Source organism: Monodon monoceros, unplaced genomic scaffold (genome assembly GCF_005190385.1).
Source record: "Monodon monoceros isolate NGI ecotype Baffin Bay Population unplaced genomic scaffold, NGI_Narwhal_1 Super_Scaffold_1, whole genome shotgun sequence".
Classification (NCBI taxonomy): Eukaryota; Metazoa; Chordata; class Mammalia; order Artiodactyla; family Monodontidae; genus Monodon; species Monodon monoceros.
The window spans coordinates 15,776,613-15,797,582 of record NW_021703765.1 but is presented as its reverse complement, the minus strand read 5'-3'; the positions used below and the strand labels follow the sequence as shown (position 1 = coordinate 15,797,582).

The window sequence follows — 20,970 nt, the reverse complement described above, 5'->3', positions numbered from 1 at the left end:
TATCGTTCAGCTTTTCAGTAGACTTCAAGCCTCCGAGTTACACATGCCTCTTCTGGAATGTACCCGTGGCTTAAAACAAAGTCCACTAAATCATAATACTTCCTCCAAGCACATCCTGAATGTATGGTTGAAAGTGGACGTGAACAAGCCCAGTTATAAGGGGAAGACTTCCTGGACAGGCTGCCAAATACCAAGAGTCACTGGGGGGAGGGGCGGGGGCGTGCTGTATCCTCCTCTAGCGGCCTGTTGATAAGCACAGCGTTTGTGTCCCTGAAAGGGGCAGTCGAGATCGGCCAGAAAGGCTGGCGGCTGAACTAGAATGGTCCCGTGACCAGTTCCTTCCGGCCAAGAAATCCTGATGCTTGGCACAAAATCTCGGCGGCCTTTTTCTGTCTTGGCCCACAGAGGCCTTCTTCTATGAGGGGTAGCTGAGGAGTCACAAAGACCTGGATTCAAATCCTGAGCTGAGCTCTGGTCTCTCGCCCTCAGTTTCCTCGTCTGGGAAAGAGGAAAGAGCAAGATCCCCTCCTGGGTGTGCATGAGTAGCAACTGACGCCTGGCACGTGAAGCCTGACTGAGGGGTCTAGTCTGGGGAGTGGCCCTGAGCCATCAGCGGGGGTCAGGCTGGGTGCCCAGTAGCGGGGGATCTGGTGATGGGGGAAAAGGCACGGTCTTCACCCGTGAGGGTCTTACAGTCTGGGAGGAGATAGACAAACCGAAAATACCCATATAAACTGTGAGAAGTGAAAAGAAGTGGTCTTGCACCTTTTTGAATCAATAGGGGGAAAGCTCGGTTTCATATTCTTTTACCCTGTAAGGGACACAGGTTCTTGCTTTTACGGGGAGGAACGGCCAAATGCACAAAGGGCCAAACAGGAGTGGAGCTTAGCTGGGGAGACAAGTGCAAGCAAAAGAAGCTCCAAGTGTGACCAGAGTTAACACAGCCAAGAACTAAATCGGCTGGAGGGGAAGGGCATGTAAACTGGGGGCTTCTCAGAAGAGCCCAGAATCCATCAGCAGCCCCAGGGAGCAGGGGTGAGGATTGCCAGCACCCACTGCCCACCTTCCAGCCTGGGTGGAGACGTCCTTCCAATGGCCAACCAAGGAGAACCTGCCTCTAATGGCAGCCAGCTCTTCCCTCCCTGCTTGTCCGGCAGCAATGATGTGATCTGTGCTCAGCTTTCAGCCAATCCACTCCATGGGGACAATGGCCCTTTCTAACGCCCAGGCCACTCCCAAGCACCTCTCTCCCCAGAGTGGAGAATGGGTTCCTGGTTACCAAGGAGGTGCTGACGGCCAAGGTAGCAGTGAAGGGTGCCAGCTTGAGATCTTCATGGAGCCATTGCACAAGCTACCACTTTCTTCTTGGTTTCCTCAGAGAACATTCACCTTGTCCTAGCCACAAGAACGTGTCCTGACACCTAATTTCCAAAATTTAGCCTATTAAGGAAAAGTATCCTAAACTTGGGGACAAAGGCGAAAGGATGATTGAGTGTCCTTTGTGTGTCACTGGTTAATGGGCTCACCCAAGGAGAAGTTAGTTATAGCAGATGCCCCTCTGTCGGACTTTGCTATTTACTCTTTAAACATCTTTGTCAGATGTTACAGAAAAACCCGAACGAACTTTTTGGTCAACCCAATAGAACCCACCCAGTTATAACTTCTCCTGGACAGAAACCTACAAAAGATAACTCCCAAGGTTTATTACCTGTTGAACATTAACAAGTTTCGTATCCATTTGCAAACATTCCAGCATTCTTTTGCCTGATTAACTGTATAAATTCATTCCTCAGATGTTCCTTTAAACAGCTTTCCCATCTTACTCTTTATTTAATGAGTTAGAGAAGGAAGATCTTTGTTACATGTTCCTGTTACATTTGTTTGACAGATCAACTTTTTGATAACTATATCTTGACAAGGCAGTGAGAGATTTCTTGGAGGGACATGTAAAGGAAACATGCAGGGCTTCCCTGGTGGCGCAGTGGTTGAGAGTCCGCCTGCCGATGCAGGGGACACGGGCTCGTGCCCCGGTCCGGGAAGAGCCCACATGCCGCGGAGCGGCTGGGCCCGTGAGCCATGGCCGCTGAGCCTGCGCGTCCGGAGCCTGTGCTCCGCAACGGGAGAGGCCACAACAGTGAGAGGCCCACGTACCGCAAAAAAAAAAAAAAAGGAAACATGCAACCGGAATTAGGGGTGAAAATTTGATAACGTTTGAAAACCCACCTGAAATATAAATGACTTAATATCAAAGGAGTTATGACTCCCAAATCTCCAGTGGTAGCACAGGGAGGGCACATGGGTGCGCCTAAGCCAGACAGTGTTACCAAGAAGAATGAAGCCAACCTCACCAAGAACTTAAAGGCCTTGGCCACGTGTCATTAGTAGATGGCGTGCCTACTGAGGTCACACACTTTCTAGAGGGAGGCTATGTTCTCTAAAGACACCTCAGATGGAAAAGGGACCTGAAAGATTCAAGTGCCAATTTTCAGCTTAGATCAAGAGCAAAAAACGCTGGTTCATTTTCTTGGCTGATGGCTACGGAAAGTACTTTAAATGAATAATTAGCACTTTTTTTTTTTAAATAAAGCTCTAGGAAACCACCTTGATTTTTAAAAAAATCAAGCCATTTATTCTTCATTGTAATTCTTTTTTTTTTTTTTTTTTTTTTTTTTTTGCGGTACGCGGGCCTCCCACTGCTGTGGCCTCTCCCGTTGCGGAGCACAGGCTCCGGATGCGCAGGCTCAGCGGCCATGGCTCACGGGCCCAGCCGCTCCGCGGCATGTGGGATCTTCCCGGACCGGGGCACGAACCTGTGTCCCCTGCATCGGCAGGCGGACTCTCAACCACTGCGCCACCAGGGAAGCCCCCATTGTAATTCTTAAGCCTTGCATAAGACAAGCAGGGTAATGATCAAGCCATTTATTCTTCATTGTGATTCTTAAGCCTTGCATAAGACAAGCAGGGTAATGACGGCCTTTTAGGCAAAGCAGCTTTATTACAATCATAGTTATAGGAGATGATAACTAGATAACTAGTTGGATTTTTCTGGCGTGATGTTACAGACATGAAACTATAGCTCAAGTCTCCCATCGTTGCATTTGGAACAATTACCAGATGTGTTCCAAGCAGACATTTGATTTGATTTTACAGGAAACTGATTTCTCTCACGTTTTCAGCCTATCTGTGATAAGATTAGTGGGTTAAGAACACTTCCCGTGACTCAGGGAGCTGTACTAGGACCTCCTTTGGCAGAAAGGAGCTTCTGAGAATTGTCTGAGTTAGGCTGGTTTCCATCGAACCAGGGCATCTGTTTCTAGAATGAGTCACACCTCCTCAGGTGCAAAAGGCAAAGCTTGATTCACCAGTTCACTCGAGCAAGCATTTATTGCTGGAAAGCCTCTTGAGGAAGGTTCATTGCACACAGGGTATCCTTGGCAATGATGCTCACTCATCTCTCCTCTCCTCCCCTTCAGCTCCTCTAACCTATGGCCCCAGATATAAACTGGTTTTCCCATCTTAGAGAGGGCAGCTTACCACCCTGGGTAGATGCCACTTTTCTGTAACCTCACGGATTGTTTTTTCCTTTTGATTTACCTTCTTAGCTTTTTGTTAGGTTAATGGGAATTTATGAGAACAGCAAAATGCACGGGCATATAAAAGAGAGCTCTTTAATCTTGGGACCACAGGACCTCAGACTAGAAGATGACTGGACAGGTTCCCCTGATTTTAAAAAATGTGATGAAAGGTTTGTGCCTTCCTAAGGCCACCAAACATGATGGTAGCCGAGGCAAGGCAAGAACGCTTCACCATCCTCCCTGTCCAGGTATCTGTCCTTTTGTTACTTACTCTTCCTGGATACTTTGGGTGTGGAGTTTCTGCTTCAATCTTCCTTTTACTTCCTATAATTTACTATTTTCCTTTAGAACCATGTTGTGAAATAAACAACCAACTGTGAAAAGTAACCGGGGGGTGGGGGGGGGGTGGATATCGCACCTTCTCTGCACTTGGGCTATCGACTTTGAATCTTTCATCCACCAGATAGTAGAATCTTCATGAATCTCTGCAAACTGGCAGCTTAATTTTACATTTCCAGAGTGGTCGGGGAACATCTCAGCCTGGATCTTTTTCAGTAATACTGGAGCTGGAAACAAGAAACTTGTAGGTCAGTGTTCTTATAAGAATTGCAGAGAGCTTTAGGGTGGGCAAGAGACTTTCCCATTTTATCACATTTAATTCTCACTACAATCCCAAGAGACAGGGATAATAATTATTACCCTCCATTTGGTGGGTGAGGGAATCTGGTGTCTGAGGGGAGACGGCACTTTCCTAAACAGATAGAAAATGAACAAGTCAGTAATAGGAAACTCCCACTTTTCATTACTTAAAATTCCTGAGTGAGGTCTGCAATGCACAAAGTGAAACAGAACTTGAAACTTTAAAAAAATTGACGGGAGGGATGGGGGTTGTAGATACCGAGTCTATAGGATCTGGGCCAAATAAAGATGCTTTTAGATGACTACCAGATGATCCAGGTCAAAATTAAAGCTGGGGGTTAGGAAGTAGAATAAAATCTGGACTAGCCGAGTAATGTGGCTAAGCCCCCAGGTGTAAAAGGCAACAACAGTAAGTCATTTGCTGAAGAATATTCATCCATCTTTCCCCTTGATCACAGTTATCTTTGCAGAAAGATATCGGACATCACTGCAATCCATTAGGATATCAATTTCATTAGCGAAAGAGAACTGTCTACTTGAATGAAATAGGAGCAATACACAATTCCCAGGGGTTAGGCTGAGCTCTTTTTAAATAAGGGACGAGAGGGTGGCACACCAGGTAAATGTGTAATTACTCAGGGCAGCCACTGGGCGGCAGCCTAGACAAGAGGAGGATGGCTGACACAGCCAGGTGGTCAGAATAATTTGGCAGGTAGAGGTTACTGGAAACGTGGTGTCGGTCTATTTCACACTGAGTTTCAAAATTACACAGCTTTGGTAACAAAATGTTATAGAATCCACAGCCAAGCCAAAAGTCATCAATACCGATGCTTTGTTTGCTCTGCTGCCTCAGATTCCACTACTGTGAAATCGTTAATGTGTTAAATGTGCCTCCCATCTCTTGGCAACAGACTTGGCTTGGATAACAGTGCGTATTGAAAAGCTTGTTTTCTTCCCAGGAAGTAATAATGGGGCGCTTGGGTAACAAATTCTTGCATTAGAGAGTAGCTCAGGGTACTAACAATATTATGGGAGAAAGATTAAATATACCAAGTCCTTACTGACGGCAAAACTCATTTCACTTCATCTGGCCCTACCTAGCTCCCGGTGCTAGGTGCTCTGGCTCATGGTGTCAAGCTCTTTCTCTAGAGTCTTGACCAAGCCCACTGCCCCACCTGGGACATATTTCCTCAAGGGCCCTTCCTGGGTGATTTGCTGATACCTAAGTGTTCCTAAGGCTGCCAACCCTGTCCACAACCCGTTGTCAGTTCTGAAGACAAAACTGGGGGAGGGGAATTCAGGGAAAGGCATAAAATGGGCAGAACTAAATGAGGGTCTAGGATAGGAAGCTGGCTTGGTCAGGAGGCCTCAGGGCTTTGGGAAAGGACACCTGTCTGTGTGGGATGGAGGGAAAAAAACAAAACAAAACAGAGGGAGCTAAAAGGAGGCTCGAGAGGGAAGCTAGGTTTATCTGCGGTGTATATTCTGGCCAAGTGTTGAGGGTAAAGGATAGAGAAGTCCCCTGTGACTATAAAGCTTTGGTTGTACTAAACTTTGAATGTGGAAAAAAAGTTTACTCAAGTTCTATTTCTTTCAGAGTTATCCAAGTCATCCCTAACATCCCAACACACACACACTCCTAACTCCTACCCACCCCACCCCCAGAAGGCTGTGCTCCCTGTGGCTGCAGCCCTTCATGCCTGGAGAGGCAGCTCCGGAGATCAAATCCTCCAATGGCACCTGGATGGTCCTTTCTCCCACAGAAACAGACAAGAATTCCAAATTAAGATTTTTTTCCTCTGGGCTGAAACCACTTGAGATCTCTTGAAAACATGGTTTCATTCTCTTTAAATATGTTTTAAAACTCGGAAAGCAGTTTTGTGTTTGATCTTTTCAGCAGCAGGGGCTGTGGGCCCGTTTGCTGAGGTCTGGGAACAACAGTAAGCACTGAGGTAAGAGGAAAAGTCTCTCCCCCTGGGTTAGGGAGGGCCGCAGCGCTCTGCTCCAGCTCGGGCAGGCACCTTACCTGGCTGCAATCTCTTCTGCGATGGGAAGGGAAAAAGCTCAGGAAGAAGAGGCTGAAATCTGGGTGATGGGACGGAGTTTGGCATTGACTCGGTTCCCCAGGCGAAGCAGAATTGACTGCAGTTACCGGGGCTCTGAGCCTCAAGTGGTCTGAAACCTGGAACAGAGACCCGGGGGGGACTTCCGGCTCAAAGGGGAGGGCAAGTTGGAAAGAAACTTTATACTCAAATTTGGAAGAAAACCCAACATCCAATCAGCCACTTCAAATGAAAAAAAAAAAAGATTAAACGGAGACTGCTGGACTGTACCTAAATGTTTTTCTGTGAATCCTGTTTAGCATGTGGTCTATTTAATTACACTAATTAGCTACACTGATTAATGCTTCTGTTTCTTTAAAAAATTTTTTGAAGGATAATTAAACAGAAAGGCGTAGTAATCACGCTCCCTCAGTTAAGCATACCTACAAGGCAGCCTGCATCAGTGGTCCTCCCAGCACATCACTCAAGAACTCGTTAGAAATGCACTTTCTCCGGAATCAGGAACTCTGGGGTTGCGCCCAGCAACCTGTCTTAACAAGCCCTCTAGGGGATCCTGAGGCCACTCAAGTTTGAGACCCAAAGGCCTACATGCCAGGCCACAGGTCACAGCCATAGCATCCGACGCCTCCCCAGTGGACACGCACCTTAACTGCAAGGGCTCAGGAGGACACACGAACTTGACATCAGGTCAACAAACCCAAACGTTAACAATGATAGGAAGCAACACAGCCTCACCTGTCCCTTCGCTTTTGCAAGGTGGTCTTTTGGAGTCTTTTTTCTCATCTGTGCGTGATACCGATGTTTCGAGTTCAGGACTCTTTTTAAGAAAGATCGAGTTCTTTCTTGCGTTTTCTTTCTCTTCCAGTCTCAGCCTCAGGGTGGCCACCCTGGACAGAATTTTCTTCTTTACTCCCTCAGCTACATGTCCACTCTCTGGGGTTTCTTGCTTCCCCTTGACCTCCTCTGACCCAGTCACTGCTGGAGGGGCCCTGGGGAGGCAGCCAGCTTGGGCCACCACAGGGAGGACCTTCTCCTCCCATGACATTTTCCCACGGCCAAGGGTGGAGCCCTGCTGGCAGGGGTCCTGCAGCATCTTAGGAACTTTCTCTGATGCACATTCTCTGGACATGAGTGTTGCTGCTGGGGAGCCAGATGTACTTGTGGGTTTGGTTTCCCCAACTGGGGGCTCCTCTATTTTATGTTCCTCAATTCTGTGGCTTCTTGAAAAGCCTGTGATGCTTCCATCAAGAGATGAAGTAAAAAGCCCCCAAGTGAGACCACTAGAAGGGGCCACATGTTTCCCACACTCGCTCTCAATAGCTCCCCTTTCCTTTAAGTCAGAAAACGCACATTGATGGTTCCTGGGCTCCACTAAATCATTCTCAGGGAGCTCATGACTTTGACTTGTGGAGCCGTGAGTATCAACTCCAGAGGCGGGAGTCATTCTTGCAAGACCGCTAGAAAGAGGTAAAGTGGGAGAAACTGATTCTGCTTTGTTATTTTTACTTTGTTCAGACTCCGCTAAGCGCCTCTCACTGCCTTCTTGTATTTGGCTTCTGCCGCGTCCCGTTGGGGTCGTTTCCCCACCTTTGACAGGACCCGGGACAGGCAAAATGGCAGACTGTACGTCCCCCTTTGCTCCGTCATGTTGTCTTTGTCTCGCCCCCTCTCCCCCACTGTGCCCTTGGTCTCGGCTGATGGTGTTTTCTCTTGGAATGGCTTCCCCACTTTGCTGGGGGCACGGAACTTGCAAGATGGATGGTTGGACTTCTACTCTCTGGCCCAAGTTTCCATCATTCAATTTACTCTCCACTCTGATGGCCCCCAGTGTGGATTCAGAAGGCTCTGGTGTTTCCACCCTGGCCCACTCCACACTTGTTTCATCAGTGGGATCTACAGAGGACTCTAAGATTTTAGGGCAGGTCAGGAACTGTTTAAAGAAGGAAGGGCGATCCATCTTGAGTTGGCTTTCCTCTTGGTTTTGACTTACACTCTTAACGTTTTCCTTCCTTCCAGTTCTGGAAGCCTCTGATAGCAAGTCTGTGACACATAATTCTTTTTCATCTACAGGGTCCACGGAGGACTCCAGGAGTCTGGGTTGGCTCAAACACTGGGAGGAAAGACAACTCCAGTTTGCATGGCCAGCTAGGTCTTCACCTTTATGGATTTCTCTGTTATTAGCAATTGCTGAGCCGGACTCAGCCTGAGGACTACAGGCTGATGCTGTCTCAGAGGGGTCCAGTTCAGGCCCGGCAGCATCAGTCTTTAGAACGTCAGATACAGCCCGGACCCTACCAGGGATGAGACCAGGTTCTGACTCCTTGCACTTAGAATCTGTCAGTTGTCTTGGTGGCCAGGTTTCTGAAATGGAAGCCTCTAGAGTGATAATCTTCACCTGTTTACCTGCTTCCCAATATCCTGGACCGCTCTCTTTAGGCTCCCCCAGAAGGGTATTAGAGGGAGACGGAACATTACTCAGAGCCTGGCTATCACCTTCCGTTATAGATTCAGCCACCATGGGCACATGAGTCCCCAAGCCCGAGCTCTGTTCCCTTCCCTCCCTGGAGTTGGCCGATGAGTGGTCCAAGGGTACCAGGTTTATTTCCCCTGGTACAGCAGACGTCATGGGCAAGCTTTCTTGGAAATTTTCGTCAAGAGAACCCTGCTGGACCCTCTGTGTTGTTTCACTTCCTTTTTCTTGGAAATTCTCTTCAAGGCTCCTGGTGTCTACTCTGCCCGTGGTCTGGCTCTTCTTTCCAGACTGGTTATCAATCTGAAGAGGGGAATTGCTACAGAAATCCTCTCCCTCTGGGAGCTGAGGAACGTGGACGTGGATTCCTGGTCCACTGGGAGCCACGCACGCTAGCCCTTTTGAAGATGCAGTTGTAGAACCATTTAAAATATGACCCAACTGTGTGTTGGAAGGAAGTTGAGAAAAATTGTCATCTGGTGCCCGAGGTGAGCTCTCGTCAGGGCCACCTACATGGCTGTTCCCAGCAACTGAAACAGGGAGGTATTTGGGTGGGTGGCCTTTGGTGGCAATGGTACCAGTGGATGTGTCCCCACTCTCCCCAGTCACCTCAAAACACTCAAGATTAGCAATTAATGTTGTTGGCTTCTCCTGAGGAAACTTCGCTGTTGAACTATGACTGGCTGGTGTGTCTGCAGTGACCGGGGCACTGGAGCTAGAGCTCTCATCACCACCTTCTTTAGACCATTCCAAAGAGTCATTCTCAGAAGACAGAGGCTGTCTTCCCTCGAGCCCACCTGAGTGACTGGGGCTCAGCGCCCCCTGACCAGCCTTTACCATGGAGGCCAACATGGAGGTGGAACCCTCCACCTTGGAGAGATTTTCCCCAGTGGCACCTTTACTGGCTTTCTGTGAAATGTTCCAGATGAGAGCACTGATAAAAAGAGGGAACACTGCAGAGGTTCTCTCATTGCTGCTTCCGTATGTAGACTGTGGAGGCTCAGAACCTTGTGTCTGAGAAAGAATATCCAGTGCCTTGTCATCAGAAGAACACAGATCAGATGCTTTGCTTTGACCTGCCAGCTCGAAGTCCACGGAGCAAATTTCTTGAGGCAAATATTTACCAGCTGGGGCTCCAACAGGAGAGCTCACAGTATCACACGCTTCTTGGTCACCTGCTTCAGGACGGCCTAGCACACACGCTGTTACTCTGTCTCTTGGCCCAGCACACGCAGTTTCCAAGGTGGGGACGGTATGTACAAATTCAGGGGAAGCAAGAGAGGGAGCCCGGGGCTCCCCGGGGTCAGCGTTGTTCTCCTGGGGGAGACGCGCCGACGGCTCACAGCGGGGCATATTTTCACTATTGGCTTCTGGGATGCTCAGCTCACACCCTAGGTCTCCCCAGGGACATCCAGGTGTGCTGTCTTCTCCATCTTGGTTTTCTTCGTGCCGTGGGCCTTGGGTACACCTTTCTACCTCCAGGTGTTGGGCCAATGATGCATTTTTCGTGTTGATCCCTCCTAAATTGGAGAAGGAATCTATTGTGGTCATAGTAAATGCAGACTCCTCCCCAGTAGGCTCTGAGAAAGCTGGCATTTGGCTGAGAGAGATTTGCTCCCTGACTGTTTCCTGAATTTGCACCTAGAAGATGAAAAGTGATATTAGTAGAACTGTTCCTGGGAGATCCCACAACAGGGCATAACTGCAATCCCAAGAGTGTTAATCCTTGATGACTATAATCTCAGACAATGAGAAGGAATGATTGAGATCTAAACACGAATCCCCAAACTCTAGCTATTAGAGACATCCTGAAGAAAAGTTTAAGCAACTGTATGTTCCAGGGGGTCCTTGGTCAAATTCCCCATTAAAAGCAAAAGGCCTCCTGACAATCATGTAATGATTTCTTGCCCATCTCGCAGGAAAAAAAAGATGGAATTACATGTTAAATTACATGTTAACTTCTTTGATCGTCACAAGAGCTTGTGAATCTTTTCAGAAGGAAATTTCACATAACCATAACAAAATATGCAGGGCTGGGCTTCCCTGGTGGCGCAGTGGTTGAGAGTCCGCCTGCCGATGCAGGGGACACGGGTTCGTGCCCCGGTCCGGGAAGATCCCACACGCCGCGGAGCGGCTGGGCCCGTGAGCCATGGCCGCTGAGCCTGCGCATCCCGAGCCTGTGCTCCGCAATGGGAGAGGCCACAACAGTGAGAGGCCCGTGTACCTCATAAAATATATATATATGCAGTGCTTGTAAAGCAGCAATGAGCACACTTTGTCCCCTGAGTAGGCCATCTTGCTGGTTAATTACTAAAGAGGCATGTCTTTTGAACCCACCTCTAATGAAGTAATGGAGTTGTGACTGGCCTTCAGCACTGCCAATCATTTCTGTCCCAGGAAGGTTATAAAATCTTGAAGTGCCTCACCCACTTTAAGACAGATGCCCTGTGGCAGGCAAACCATATCCACAAGAAGTAGGGGGTTCAGGACTTCTAGGGTTTGGGGGAAGCGATATACAGACAGGGAAAGAGAAAGTGAGGAAAGGGGGAGGACAGAATAAATCTCACTTTTGGAGGAGTGAACCCGTCCTGGGACTATCTGACTGTCCTGCGACACTGGATGTTGTTCAAAGAAGTAAACTCAGTCTAAATTCTTGCCTCTTGAAACTTTTAGCTCATTGATTATTTCGAAACATATCAGAATTACGCCCAGCCAAGGAGAAGGGAATCGCTGATTTGGGGCAAGCACCTCCTTCTTTGCCCCCAGGACTCCTGCTTTGAAGCAGCCCCGTTCAAATGTGCGGGAATCGATGACTGGGCTTACAGAGGGGAGGAGAGTCTCTCCCCCAGCGCACAACAACGTAGAGCTGAAATACACGTAGCTCCAGGGTCCTGACGCTTATTCCCATCAATCACATGTGAAAATCAGTCAATCCCTTTACACACCGTCAGTAGGAAACAGGACAACAGCGTACCACTCCTGTTTTCCACACTCCCCAAGGCTGCCTGCAGCCAATGATTCACCTCTCCTTTCCTCCTGCAAGATACCCTGATGTTCATTTAACTCATTTGGTTGGCATAAAAGTGCTGAATAAGAAATTTAGTTTCCTGTGCTATAAATTCCGTGAGTGCTAGGACCATTCATCAATTCAAATATTTATTGAATACCTCCAACGTGCTAGAAAGTATCCCAGGTGATGGGATACAATACAGGCTAAATGCCCATCTGCAGGGAGCTCCCATTCTAGGCTGTTTAAGGCCCGGTACAGTGGTTGGCACCTAGCAGGGGCTCCATAAACACTTCTTGAAAGAATCAGTAAATGAATGAACGCCACGCACGAGTCAGATCTACTCAGCTTCACCCATTAAACCTCTAAATCTGAAAGGGTTTGAGCTTTCATCTGCTTCTGTCTGTGGGACAACTCTCTTTTAAGAGGCTTCTAGCCACAAGCAGAAGCACTACTGGTTCACATCCTGTGTTTCTAAAGGAACTCTATATATTTTTTTCCATCATATGAAAATGGAAGAGGGAAAAGAAATATCTGGTAAATAAGTTTTGTTTTTTTGTTTTTGTTTTTTTAAGTGTCCAGGACTTTAATGTGTTCATGGTTTCCCCTCTATACCTGAACATCTATAACGTGTAGAGAATGTTCTTTTCGTTTGCTAATTTGGGTTTTTTGTTTTGTTTTGTTTTGTTTTTTTGAGCTATAGCACAAATCTACTGAACTATTAAAAGCATAGAAAGCATAGGGCTTCCCTGGTGGCGCAGTGGTTGAGAGTCCGCCAGCCGATGCAGTAGACACGGGTTCGTGCCGCGGAGCGGCTGGGCCCGTGGGCCATGGCCACTGAGCCTGCGCATCCAGAGCCTGTGCATCCGGAGCCTGTGCTCCGCAACGGGAGAGGCCACAACAGTGAGAGGCCCACATACCGCAAAAAAAAATCATAAAAGCATAGAAAGCATGGGTAGCTTCCTGGTCATGATTTGAGAGGTGTAGGGAGATTATCTGATCAAAAACACCAGGACCCTCTCCTGAGCCTTCCTCCCTGCCTGAGCTTCCACTACCTATGTCAGCCCTTTAAGATCTTGTCATCATCACAACATCAGTGCCCAACATTTGAGGACTAGCTGCCATGTGTAGAATTCTCTGCCAGGTACTGGACAATTTTTTCCAAAGGGCTCCAGTCAAAAAGCCACTGTGTTACTAACTGGGACGTTACCCACCCATTATTGCTAACTAGCGTATCAGAGTTGTAGGCTGATACACCTGGAGAGGATGAAACACAGGAGAAGTAAGCTTTGATTAGGTGGTTTGGTCATTGGGATATATCATAACCATGGTGTATCATGCCTTGACTTACAGGAGAGTCCTGTTCCTACTAAGGTAGACTGATTCCTCCCCTCTCTACCTTTTAAACTAAAATCCTACTTTAAAATAGCCTGGTGAAGCTCCACACATAAAGAAATATGGTGAATCCTTGACTATGTAAAATTCATCCACTTGAGTATTTACTGAGCACCTACTACATACCAAGCTGTTCTAAGGACTGGAGAAGCATCAGTGAACACAGAAGACTGCTGGCCTTTTGGAAGTTAGGTTCAAGCAAGCAGCCATACAAATTGGTTCACTGCTGATGTGAAACCCCATAAAATGTGATTGTAACCAATGGACGTTCTCAAAGCAGAGCTTTTCACAGTCCAGTGCATACTTGCTGAGGCTCACAGCATTGGTTCCAAGGGCAGCCTCCTCGGAGGCCAACTCAGAGAAAGGGAAACCACAGGCTCACACCTTTCAAATGAGTCAGACCTTTCTTTCAGCGGGAGATCTCTTAGTTAAGTCATTATGAAAGAACTCCAGCAAACGATTCTCCTGCTGCTCAGCTAGTCTCATCACGGAGTGAGTGGTGAGACTCAGGTGCTTTTGTTATGTCGGAAAATTATCCTTATTCAGGTGAGGGGGAGGAGAGTTTAGGGCTCTTGCCGGAAACCCATCGTGGTGTGTGGACTCAGGACTGGCCGCCTGGGCTTTAGCTTAATCACATATTGCATTCGTGACCCCATGTAACCTCTTTTTTTTTTTTCTTTTTCTTTTTTTTTGCAGTACGCGGGCCTCTCAGTGTTGTGGCCTCTCCCATTGCGGAGCACAGGCTCCGGACGCGCAGGCTCAGCGGCCACGGCTCACGGGCCCAGCCTCTCCGCGGCATGTGGGATCCTTCTGGACCGGGGCACGAACCCGTGTCCCCTGCATCGGCAGGCGGACTCTCAACCACTGCGCCACCAGGGAAGCCCTCCACGTAACCTCTTTAGCCTCTCTGACCCTCCGTCTCTTCCTCTAAGGCTAACCACACGCACGTCAGCACTATCCTGTCGAGTGCCTGGCACTCGCTGACATTCGTTTCCCTTGTTCTGTGAGCCCCGCACTGCAGGGATCTTATCCATCAAGTGGAAGAGAAGGAATCAGTGGTGACCTTCCTTTTACTCCTGGAGCAGGACTGTTTGTTAAATTCCATCCATTTGGCCACTAGCACAACTTGTCAAGAACTGCTGTTTATCTTCCCCCACACACACACCTTGTCTCTTCAGCTGGATTATAAGCCATCTGAGAAGAGGGATCTTATCTCATACCACCTTCTATTGTTAGTCACTGAAATTAGTGTCATGCACTTTGTGGCATCCAGGACACTCCCTCTAATGATGAAGATAACCCTGCACATCATGGGGTGGGTGAAGAGACAACACACCTTCCATGGGATCCACGGGAGACACAATTAGGAGGCAGAATTTCTTGGAAAGGCTAACAGGTGGAAACAATGTGGTTGTAAAATCAGGCATGTTGGATAGAGGAGGGGTTGGAGACGGTTGTGCAAGCAGAGTTAAGTTTCAAGCTTCACGGTGCTTTCAAAACCAGGTTTGGAAGTGTTACTCTTTGGTCTACCCCTCCCGCTGCTGGTACTCATTCATGTTTATTCACTCAGTAATAGAGTCCTTACTATGTGCTAAGGTTCTAAAAAAATTCAGCAAAGAATAACAAGTCCTGCCCTCAGAGCTAGTGAGGAAGCTGACAAAGAAGCAGTCATGGGCTTCCCTGGTGGCGCAGTGGTTGAGGGTCCGCCTGCCGATGCAGGGGACACGGGTTCATGCCCCGGTCCGGGAAGATCCCACATGCCGCGGAGCGGCTGCACCCGTGAGCCATGGCCGCTGAGCCTGCGCGTCCGGAGCCTGTGCTCCACAATGGGAGAGGCCACAGCAGTGAGAGGCCCGCGTACCGCAAAAAAAAAAAGATCCCTGCAGTGCAAAAACCAGAGGGTGCTCTCTTAGGTATCAGTTCTTAGATAATTCTCGGACAGTCCAGTGCGGTCTCAGGAGACCTCTCTACTGATGAGAGCGCGCAGGTGTGGCAGACGTTGCTGATCCTCGACCCCCTCCTCCCTTGCCACCTCCAACTAGAGGAGGTTGGAAAACCACGTATGCTCCCAGCCTCCTGCATAGCCATTAGTCAGTTCTGGCTAATGATGTAAGGGGAATTCCACTAAGGAGCTTCCGGAGAAGCTTTGCTTTCCTTATATAGAAGGCACAGACACGGTAGGTACCTTGCCTACCCCCTTCCTTCTTCCTGTGACGAACTTGTGATGCCTGGTGCTGCAGCAATCAACTTGCAGTCACAAGGCAACCAGCACGAGAATGAAAAGCCCACTACGGCTGGTGGAGCAGAAAGGATGGACTTGGGAGCTGGTAGGTATCCTCAAGCCACTGGATCAACACCGAGGGCCTTCTACCCCTAGACTTCTTGTGAAGGGAACAACAAAAGTCCATATGTTTGAGGCTGCTGGTAGTTGGTTATTCTGTTAACAGCATCTAAAAGCTTTCCTACTGGATGCTAGAGGAAAGGATATGGCTGAAGGGTGAAGGAAAAGGCACATGAGATTCACCTGGAGCCCTTCGACAGGCAGGGATCAGCTTGAAGGGCAGTGTCACAAAGGGCACCGGGTGTGGCTCCTGGACAGGGTGCTGGGGAGCTGGTCAAAATGACAAGGGATCGATAGGGCCTGGGGCAAGGTGAACGTGAAGTAGAAGGTGGGCGGTGGGAGGATGGGGAAATGTGAAAAGATGGATCAAAGGAGAGGCCATGGTTCTAAAGGCCACATTCAACCGTCCAGAGCCAGGAGAGGTAAGCCCGTCAGCTCTTGGCTTCAGCTGGGCAGTCTTGCCATAGACTGCCATGTCCTCCCACTGCCCAGAGCCAGAAGAGGTAAGCCCGTCAGCTCCTGGCTTCAGCTGGGCAGTCTTGCCATAGACTGCCATGTCCTCCCACCGCCCAGAGCCAGGAGAGGTAAGCCCGTCAGCTCTTGGCTTCAGCTGGGCACTCTTGCCATAGACTGCCATGTCCTCCCGTGGGACAATTTAACTCCTGTTTCTTTTTAGATGTTCCTTATCTGGACTCGATGCAAATAGCACCATGTCCCTCGATGGTTATCTATACATCAGTCTCCCCCTGGGGTTCCAGGAATCTTTAAATGGAAGTTCCCCGACTCCCCAGCCAGCCTGGGCTGGCTGCAGCCTCGCCCACTGGCTAACCTTTCCTAAGTGTCTGCTGAGCCCTCACTACAGGGCACAGCGTCATTTGTCATTCGATAGAGCAAATCCATACCACCTGGGGCTGGGAAACTGAAAATAGCCTGGTCTCCAGCCAAAGAAAGCTTAAAGGCAAACTAGAACATTTCAAGAACTTGAGTTTATTTTTAGGAGTTGCTGGGATGCCCAGAAAGGAGCTTCACTGAAGGCTTTGAATGTTAAAAGAACACAAATTGGAGGACACACGTCTAAAGTCCCCAATCCTGGGAATTCCCTGGCAGTCCAGTGGTTAGGACTCTGCACTTTCACTGCCGAGGGCACGGGTTCGATCCCTGGTTGGGGAACTAAGATCCCACAAGCAGCATGGCACAGCCAAAAAAAAAATCCCCAAACCCTGAAACACCCTCCTCACTTGACCAACCCTTCTTCATTCAAGACCCTCCTGGGAGGCATGAAATCTTCAGCCAGCTGGGGTTATAATCCTGCCTGATTTCCTGGGAAAGAAAGAGTTTGTAAAACGCCAATTTGATTTCTTGGGAGAGGACTGGGTTTCCATGACGAATACCATTTCCTAGAGCTAAGGGGCTCCATGCACCAGTGCAATCTTTGCCTGGTAACATGGTGAGCCAGAGTCCCAGAGCCCAAGCCAGAAGCTTGTGTTTTTGTGCATCTCAGTTAATGTTTGCAAAATGGTATAGAAATGTATGACTTCGGGACTTAGGGTTGTGTAATGTTAAGGAGAAATACCAGCTATTCTAACACATAAGACCATTTCATGGTAAACTCCCAAGTACAGTGGTCCACAAAAGCAACTGTCTTCCTTTCCCATATGGGCATCTTTGTTTTCCTGCATCTGAGAGTTTGCCGGGCGATGAGACGAGAGCCTTGATTTCCACATATGCAACTAGGAGCTATACCAACATAAGTGGAATTGGGAAGGCTAATGATTTTTCTTGAATACCACCATGCATTTCTGAGCACTCTTCGTGTTTCTTGCTATGTCCCAGACTGGCACTTGGATGACGAGGTGAAAGTCAAGTGGAGCAGGGTGATGGATGGAGCAGGGGGCCTCAGAAAAGCCAGGTGTTTATCCTGGATGCACTGCCTCATGGGAAATGGCTTTGGTGAAGTCACTGGATCTGGGGCTGTTTCTTCCACAGTAAAATGAGGGTTGGAGAGTACCTCTTGGTCCTCGCTAGCTTTGGTGTTCTATGACCTGCTGCCATGGAAACAATACAAACATTGAAGTGAGGCTTAAATCTCACCTTCCACTTAGAGCCAGCTTTTAACTCCTAAGGCTTCTAGATCTACCTCGACTACCTATGAGGGTTGTTAGGGGAAATGACACATACGTAGACTGATTCAGGACAAGCCAGTGGCAGCCCCAGGGAGGATCAGGAAAGAGACAGAGTGGGCTGGAGAACGCTCCCCGATTCCTAGCTCTTGTCTCTCCTCTATGTACTAAGTGCCCCATCTTTTTAGGGCACTGTGGGCTGCACTGTGTCCGCATATGGGCCCTGAATTGATCCTGCAGCGTTCTAGAGGCCCACAGACCTAGTACATGGCAATGAAAACCGTCACGGCCACACAAGGGAAGACCAGCAGCTGTCAGCCTCTAAATGTGCTAAATCCTTTTTGGCGTTGAGAAAAATTATGGCTTCTTTCACCCAGAAAGTCTCGTTTTCCCCACAGTCTTTCAAAGAATTAAGAGCTTCTAGACCCACTTGAGTCCCTTGATTCCCTCCTCCAGGCCCCTGAGGCCACGGAGGGAATCCCAGCTGTGGGTTCTGAGCTAGGAACATACCCAGCTGTGGCATTATTCCCACAGACCAAACTTCTCTGCAGATTTCGGACTAGATAACAAGGAGGGGCGGGGGAAGGGGTGGTGTTAAACCTTAGGTTCCAGAAGAACATGCGCAAAAATCTGTCTCCCTTTACAGTTTCTAGAATGTGTGAGCAAAACCAAAACCTAGTAGCAGTTACCGTACTACCCTGACAATAATACATGGTACAGAGCCAGTTCTTGTAAACTTTAGAAACAGGAAATACTTGTCATGGTTACTACGCTACTTGCCTATTCAGCGAGGCTTCAAAGTGTACAGGGGTGATGCTACTTGGCACTTGGAAAAGCTGAACATAAGCATATAGGCAGGTTGCCTGTCTTGGACGGCCATTACCAAAAATAAAAAAATGTAGGACTGGGGCTTGAAGAGTCCCTTACAGGCCATGTACTTCAAGTAAGCAGCAGGACAGCTACAGGTCCTTAGGTTAGGCTTCTGGTTAAACAGAAGATATCCCCCAAAAGAGCACAGTTCTAGGAGGGCACAGTTACCCAGCCGGCTGTAACAGTTACCTGATTAGAATCAGAGACAGCTTCTTCAGCAGGAGACGCAAAGTTCCCTGGACAGTGAGATCCATGAGAGGAGGACAGGGTTAGTCTTACTCATCGTGGTGCAAGGCACATAGTAGGTGCTCAAAAAATAGGTCAAAGGAGTGGACATCCAACCAATCTGTTCTTGGTCCCGTGTCCCTTTGCCGACAGAGGCAGGGAGGGTTTGTCCATCCCTTCAGAGTCTGGTTCTCTTCTAATTCTATCGAGACATTGATCTTCTACCCGCTAACCTGCCCGAGGGTCCTGTGCTTTGGTTAATATGTACTTGCCACTAAACTAACTCTTCTTCACCGCTAATGACTTGGTGCTGTGTTGGCCTCAATCTTTAGACTGAAATGGAAGCCACCTGTTCTCTTTTGAGAAGAAGTGTCTCTTATTTCATCTATGAGAAGACGAGGTTCCCAATACAATCACCAAAGAAGACATCAGCATGGTTGTACCATGGACATCAGGCACTGAAGATGGGGGGAACAGGGTTGTGAATTTACAACATGCAACCAAGGGGTTAAGTTTAAACACCTGTACTTTAAAGATGAAGGCAGTCAGAGGCAAGGTGGGACTGGGGAGGGACAGGTGCAGATTAGAAATCTAGGAACCTCTTTTGATGGAGCCGTCAGAAATCAACTTTCCCCTTGTACATAGAAAAAGAATGATTCACAAAGAAGCTTCTGGAAAGCTGAAGTTATTGGGGGAAAGACTTTAAAAACAAAGAAAATGTCTAGGACTCACTGATTTGGAGCTAGAAAGCAAAAATACACTGAGCTGGTATTTGTACTTGTGGCGAAGATTCACACATAGGACTTCTTGTATGTGTGAGCAAACGCATTCCCTTTATGCCTTTTCTCTGGCACTGATCATATCTTCCTCATAAGCCCCCAGCCATGTAGCGGTTTGGGGGATGAGTGGAGAACAGTTCTCTCTCACTAAGCTGCCTCTGGTAGGTGGGTGGGGACTGGCTAGGCCCCGTGTCCCAGAAGGGAAGCAGGGAAACAGCTCCCGTCCTCACGGTTTCCCTCGGTTTGTTCTAACCCAACCCCGACGTTAGGGGAACTCGAGTTGGGATTACGTGCCCCCATGAGCCCCGACTCCGTCAGCCCTTTTGTCCCAGCATCTGAGGGCCGGGTCCCCTCGTCCGCACCCTCACACACTCCCGATTTCCGATTGTGCAGGTAAGACTCTGTTCTAAGAAGAAAGGAACTTAGAAAACTCAGTAAAGCCTGACTTTAAAGATTACTGCCCTACTTAAATGAAAATAAAGCCAAACACCTGTTTTTTATGTTTGCTTTCCTCCGTACAACTCTAATCACCATCCCCATCTCATCCCCAAGGCACCCCGCTCCCCCCGGTCCTGAGATGCTTTGGAAGAAAATTGAGGCAGAAGTGGAGAGACAAGAATTTTTTCTGGTAATTCCCTGTACCCACCGATGGCAACTAGGGCTTCTTCCTAGGACTTCGGAAATAAATAACTACAAACTGGTTAACTTAACAGAAACACACATTCCCTTAGTTCTGGAGGCCAGAGCCTGGAATCAGGGTGTCCCCAGAGAAGAATCTTTGTCTTGGGACCTCCACTAGTGACATCTGCAAGGAACCTGATTTCTCTCGCGTTCTGAGGTTCCAGGTGCATATGAACTTGGGGGCCGCTTTTCAATCCACTACAGCGACCCACTTTTCCCCAGGCTTCCCCTCTGGCCTTCCTTCCCCGCAGCCTGCCAACTCCCAACAGCAAAGCTCCGTCACCTGACCGCGGGGTGTGGCTGAGAGCGAGGTTTAGAGTGAGAAACAGAGAGGCGTAGAGGGAGGTTCTAGCCACAGGACAGGAACCGAGAGCCTAGCTTTCTTCCGGAGGCTACGCTTGTTTCTGGGGTGAAAGTAACGTCTGTCGGGAGGATAAAACTCAGTACCACGGGGAGTTCATCCCTTGCCACTAGCTCCGCTTTTGCTACTGAACCAAATTCCCAAGCCCAAAGCCCAAAACGCCCAGACCCGTTTGTGGAAGTTTCTCCGTGACGCAGCCCAGCGACGAGACCGCGGAACAAGCCTCAGAGCTGCCTCACCGGAGGCCAGGGGCTCAGGGTATTTATGAGATTGAAGCAGGGCGGTCTGAGGCACGAGGAGGGTGGGGAAAGGTGATTGGAAATAAGAAAAAGGTGAGACAGTTGTTCTCTCCACGCTCAAAAATGGAGGCTCTTCGCACGATCTGAGGGTGGAGTTTTCGGCCCTCTGACGTCGAAAGGTCACTGAGCGGACACTCGCGCGTGC

The 20,970-nt window shown here is 48.6% G+C and overlaps 1 protein-coding gene across 2 annotated transcripts in view; it reads right to left on the bottom strand.

Moving 5' to 3' along the window:
* ALPK2 (alpha kinase 2) overlaps positions 1 to 20,970 on the bottom strand; it is an 87,704-nt gene that overhangs the window by 39,280 nt on the left and 27,454 nt on the right. Inside the window, exons 2-4 of one of the 2 annotated variants that reach the window (XR_003792841.1) lie at positions 7,013 to 10,388; positions 4,275 to 4,326; positions 3,994 to 4,141 (exon numbers count right to left, since the gene is read on the bottom strand). Coding sequence is in view for 1 of the 2 variants with exons in the window: in XM_029218741.1 (XP_029074574.1) it covers positions 3,994 to 4,141; positions 7,013 to 10,388 (3,524 nt within the window). In the remaining variant the exon portion in view is untranslated. The remainder of the gene's footprint in view (positions 1 to 3,993; positions 4,142 to 4,274; positions 4,327 to 7,012; positions 10,389 to 20,970) is intronic. The other variant, XM_029218741.1, reaches the window with a different exon arrangement.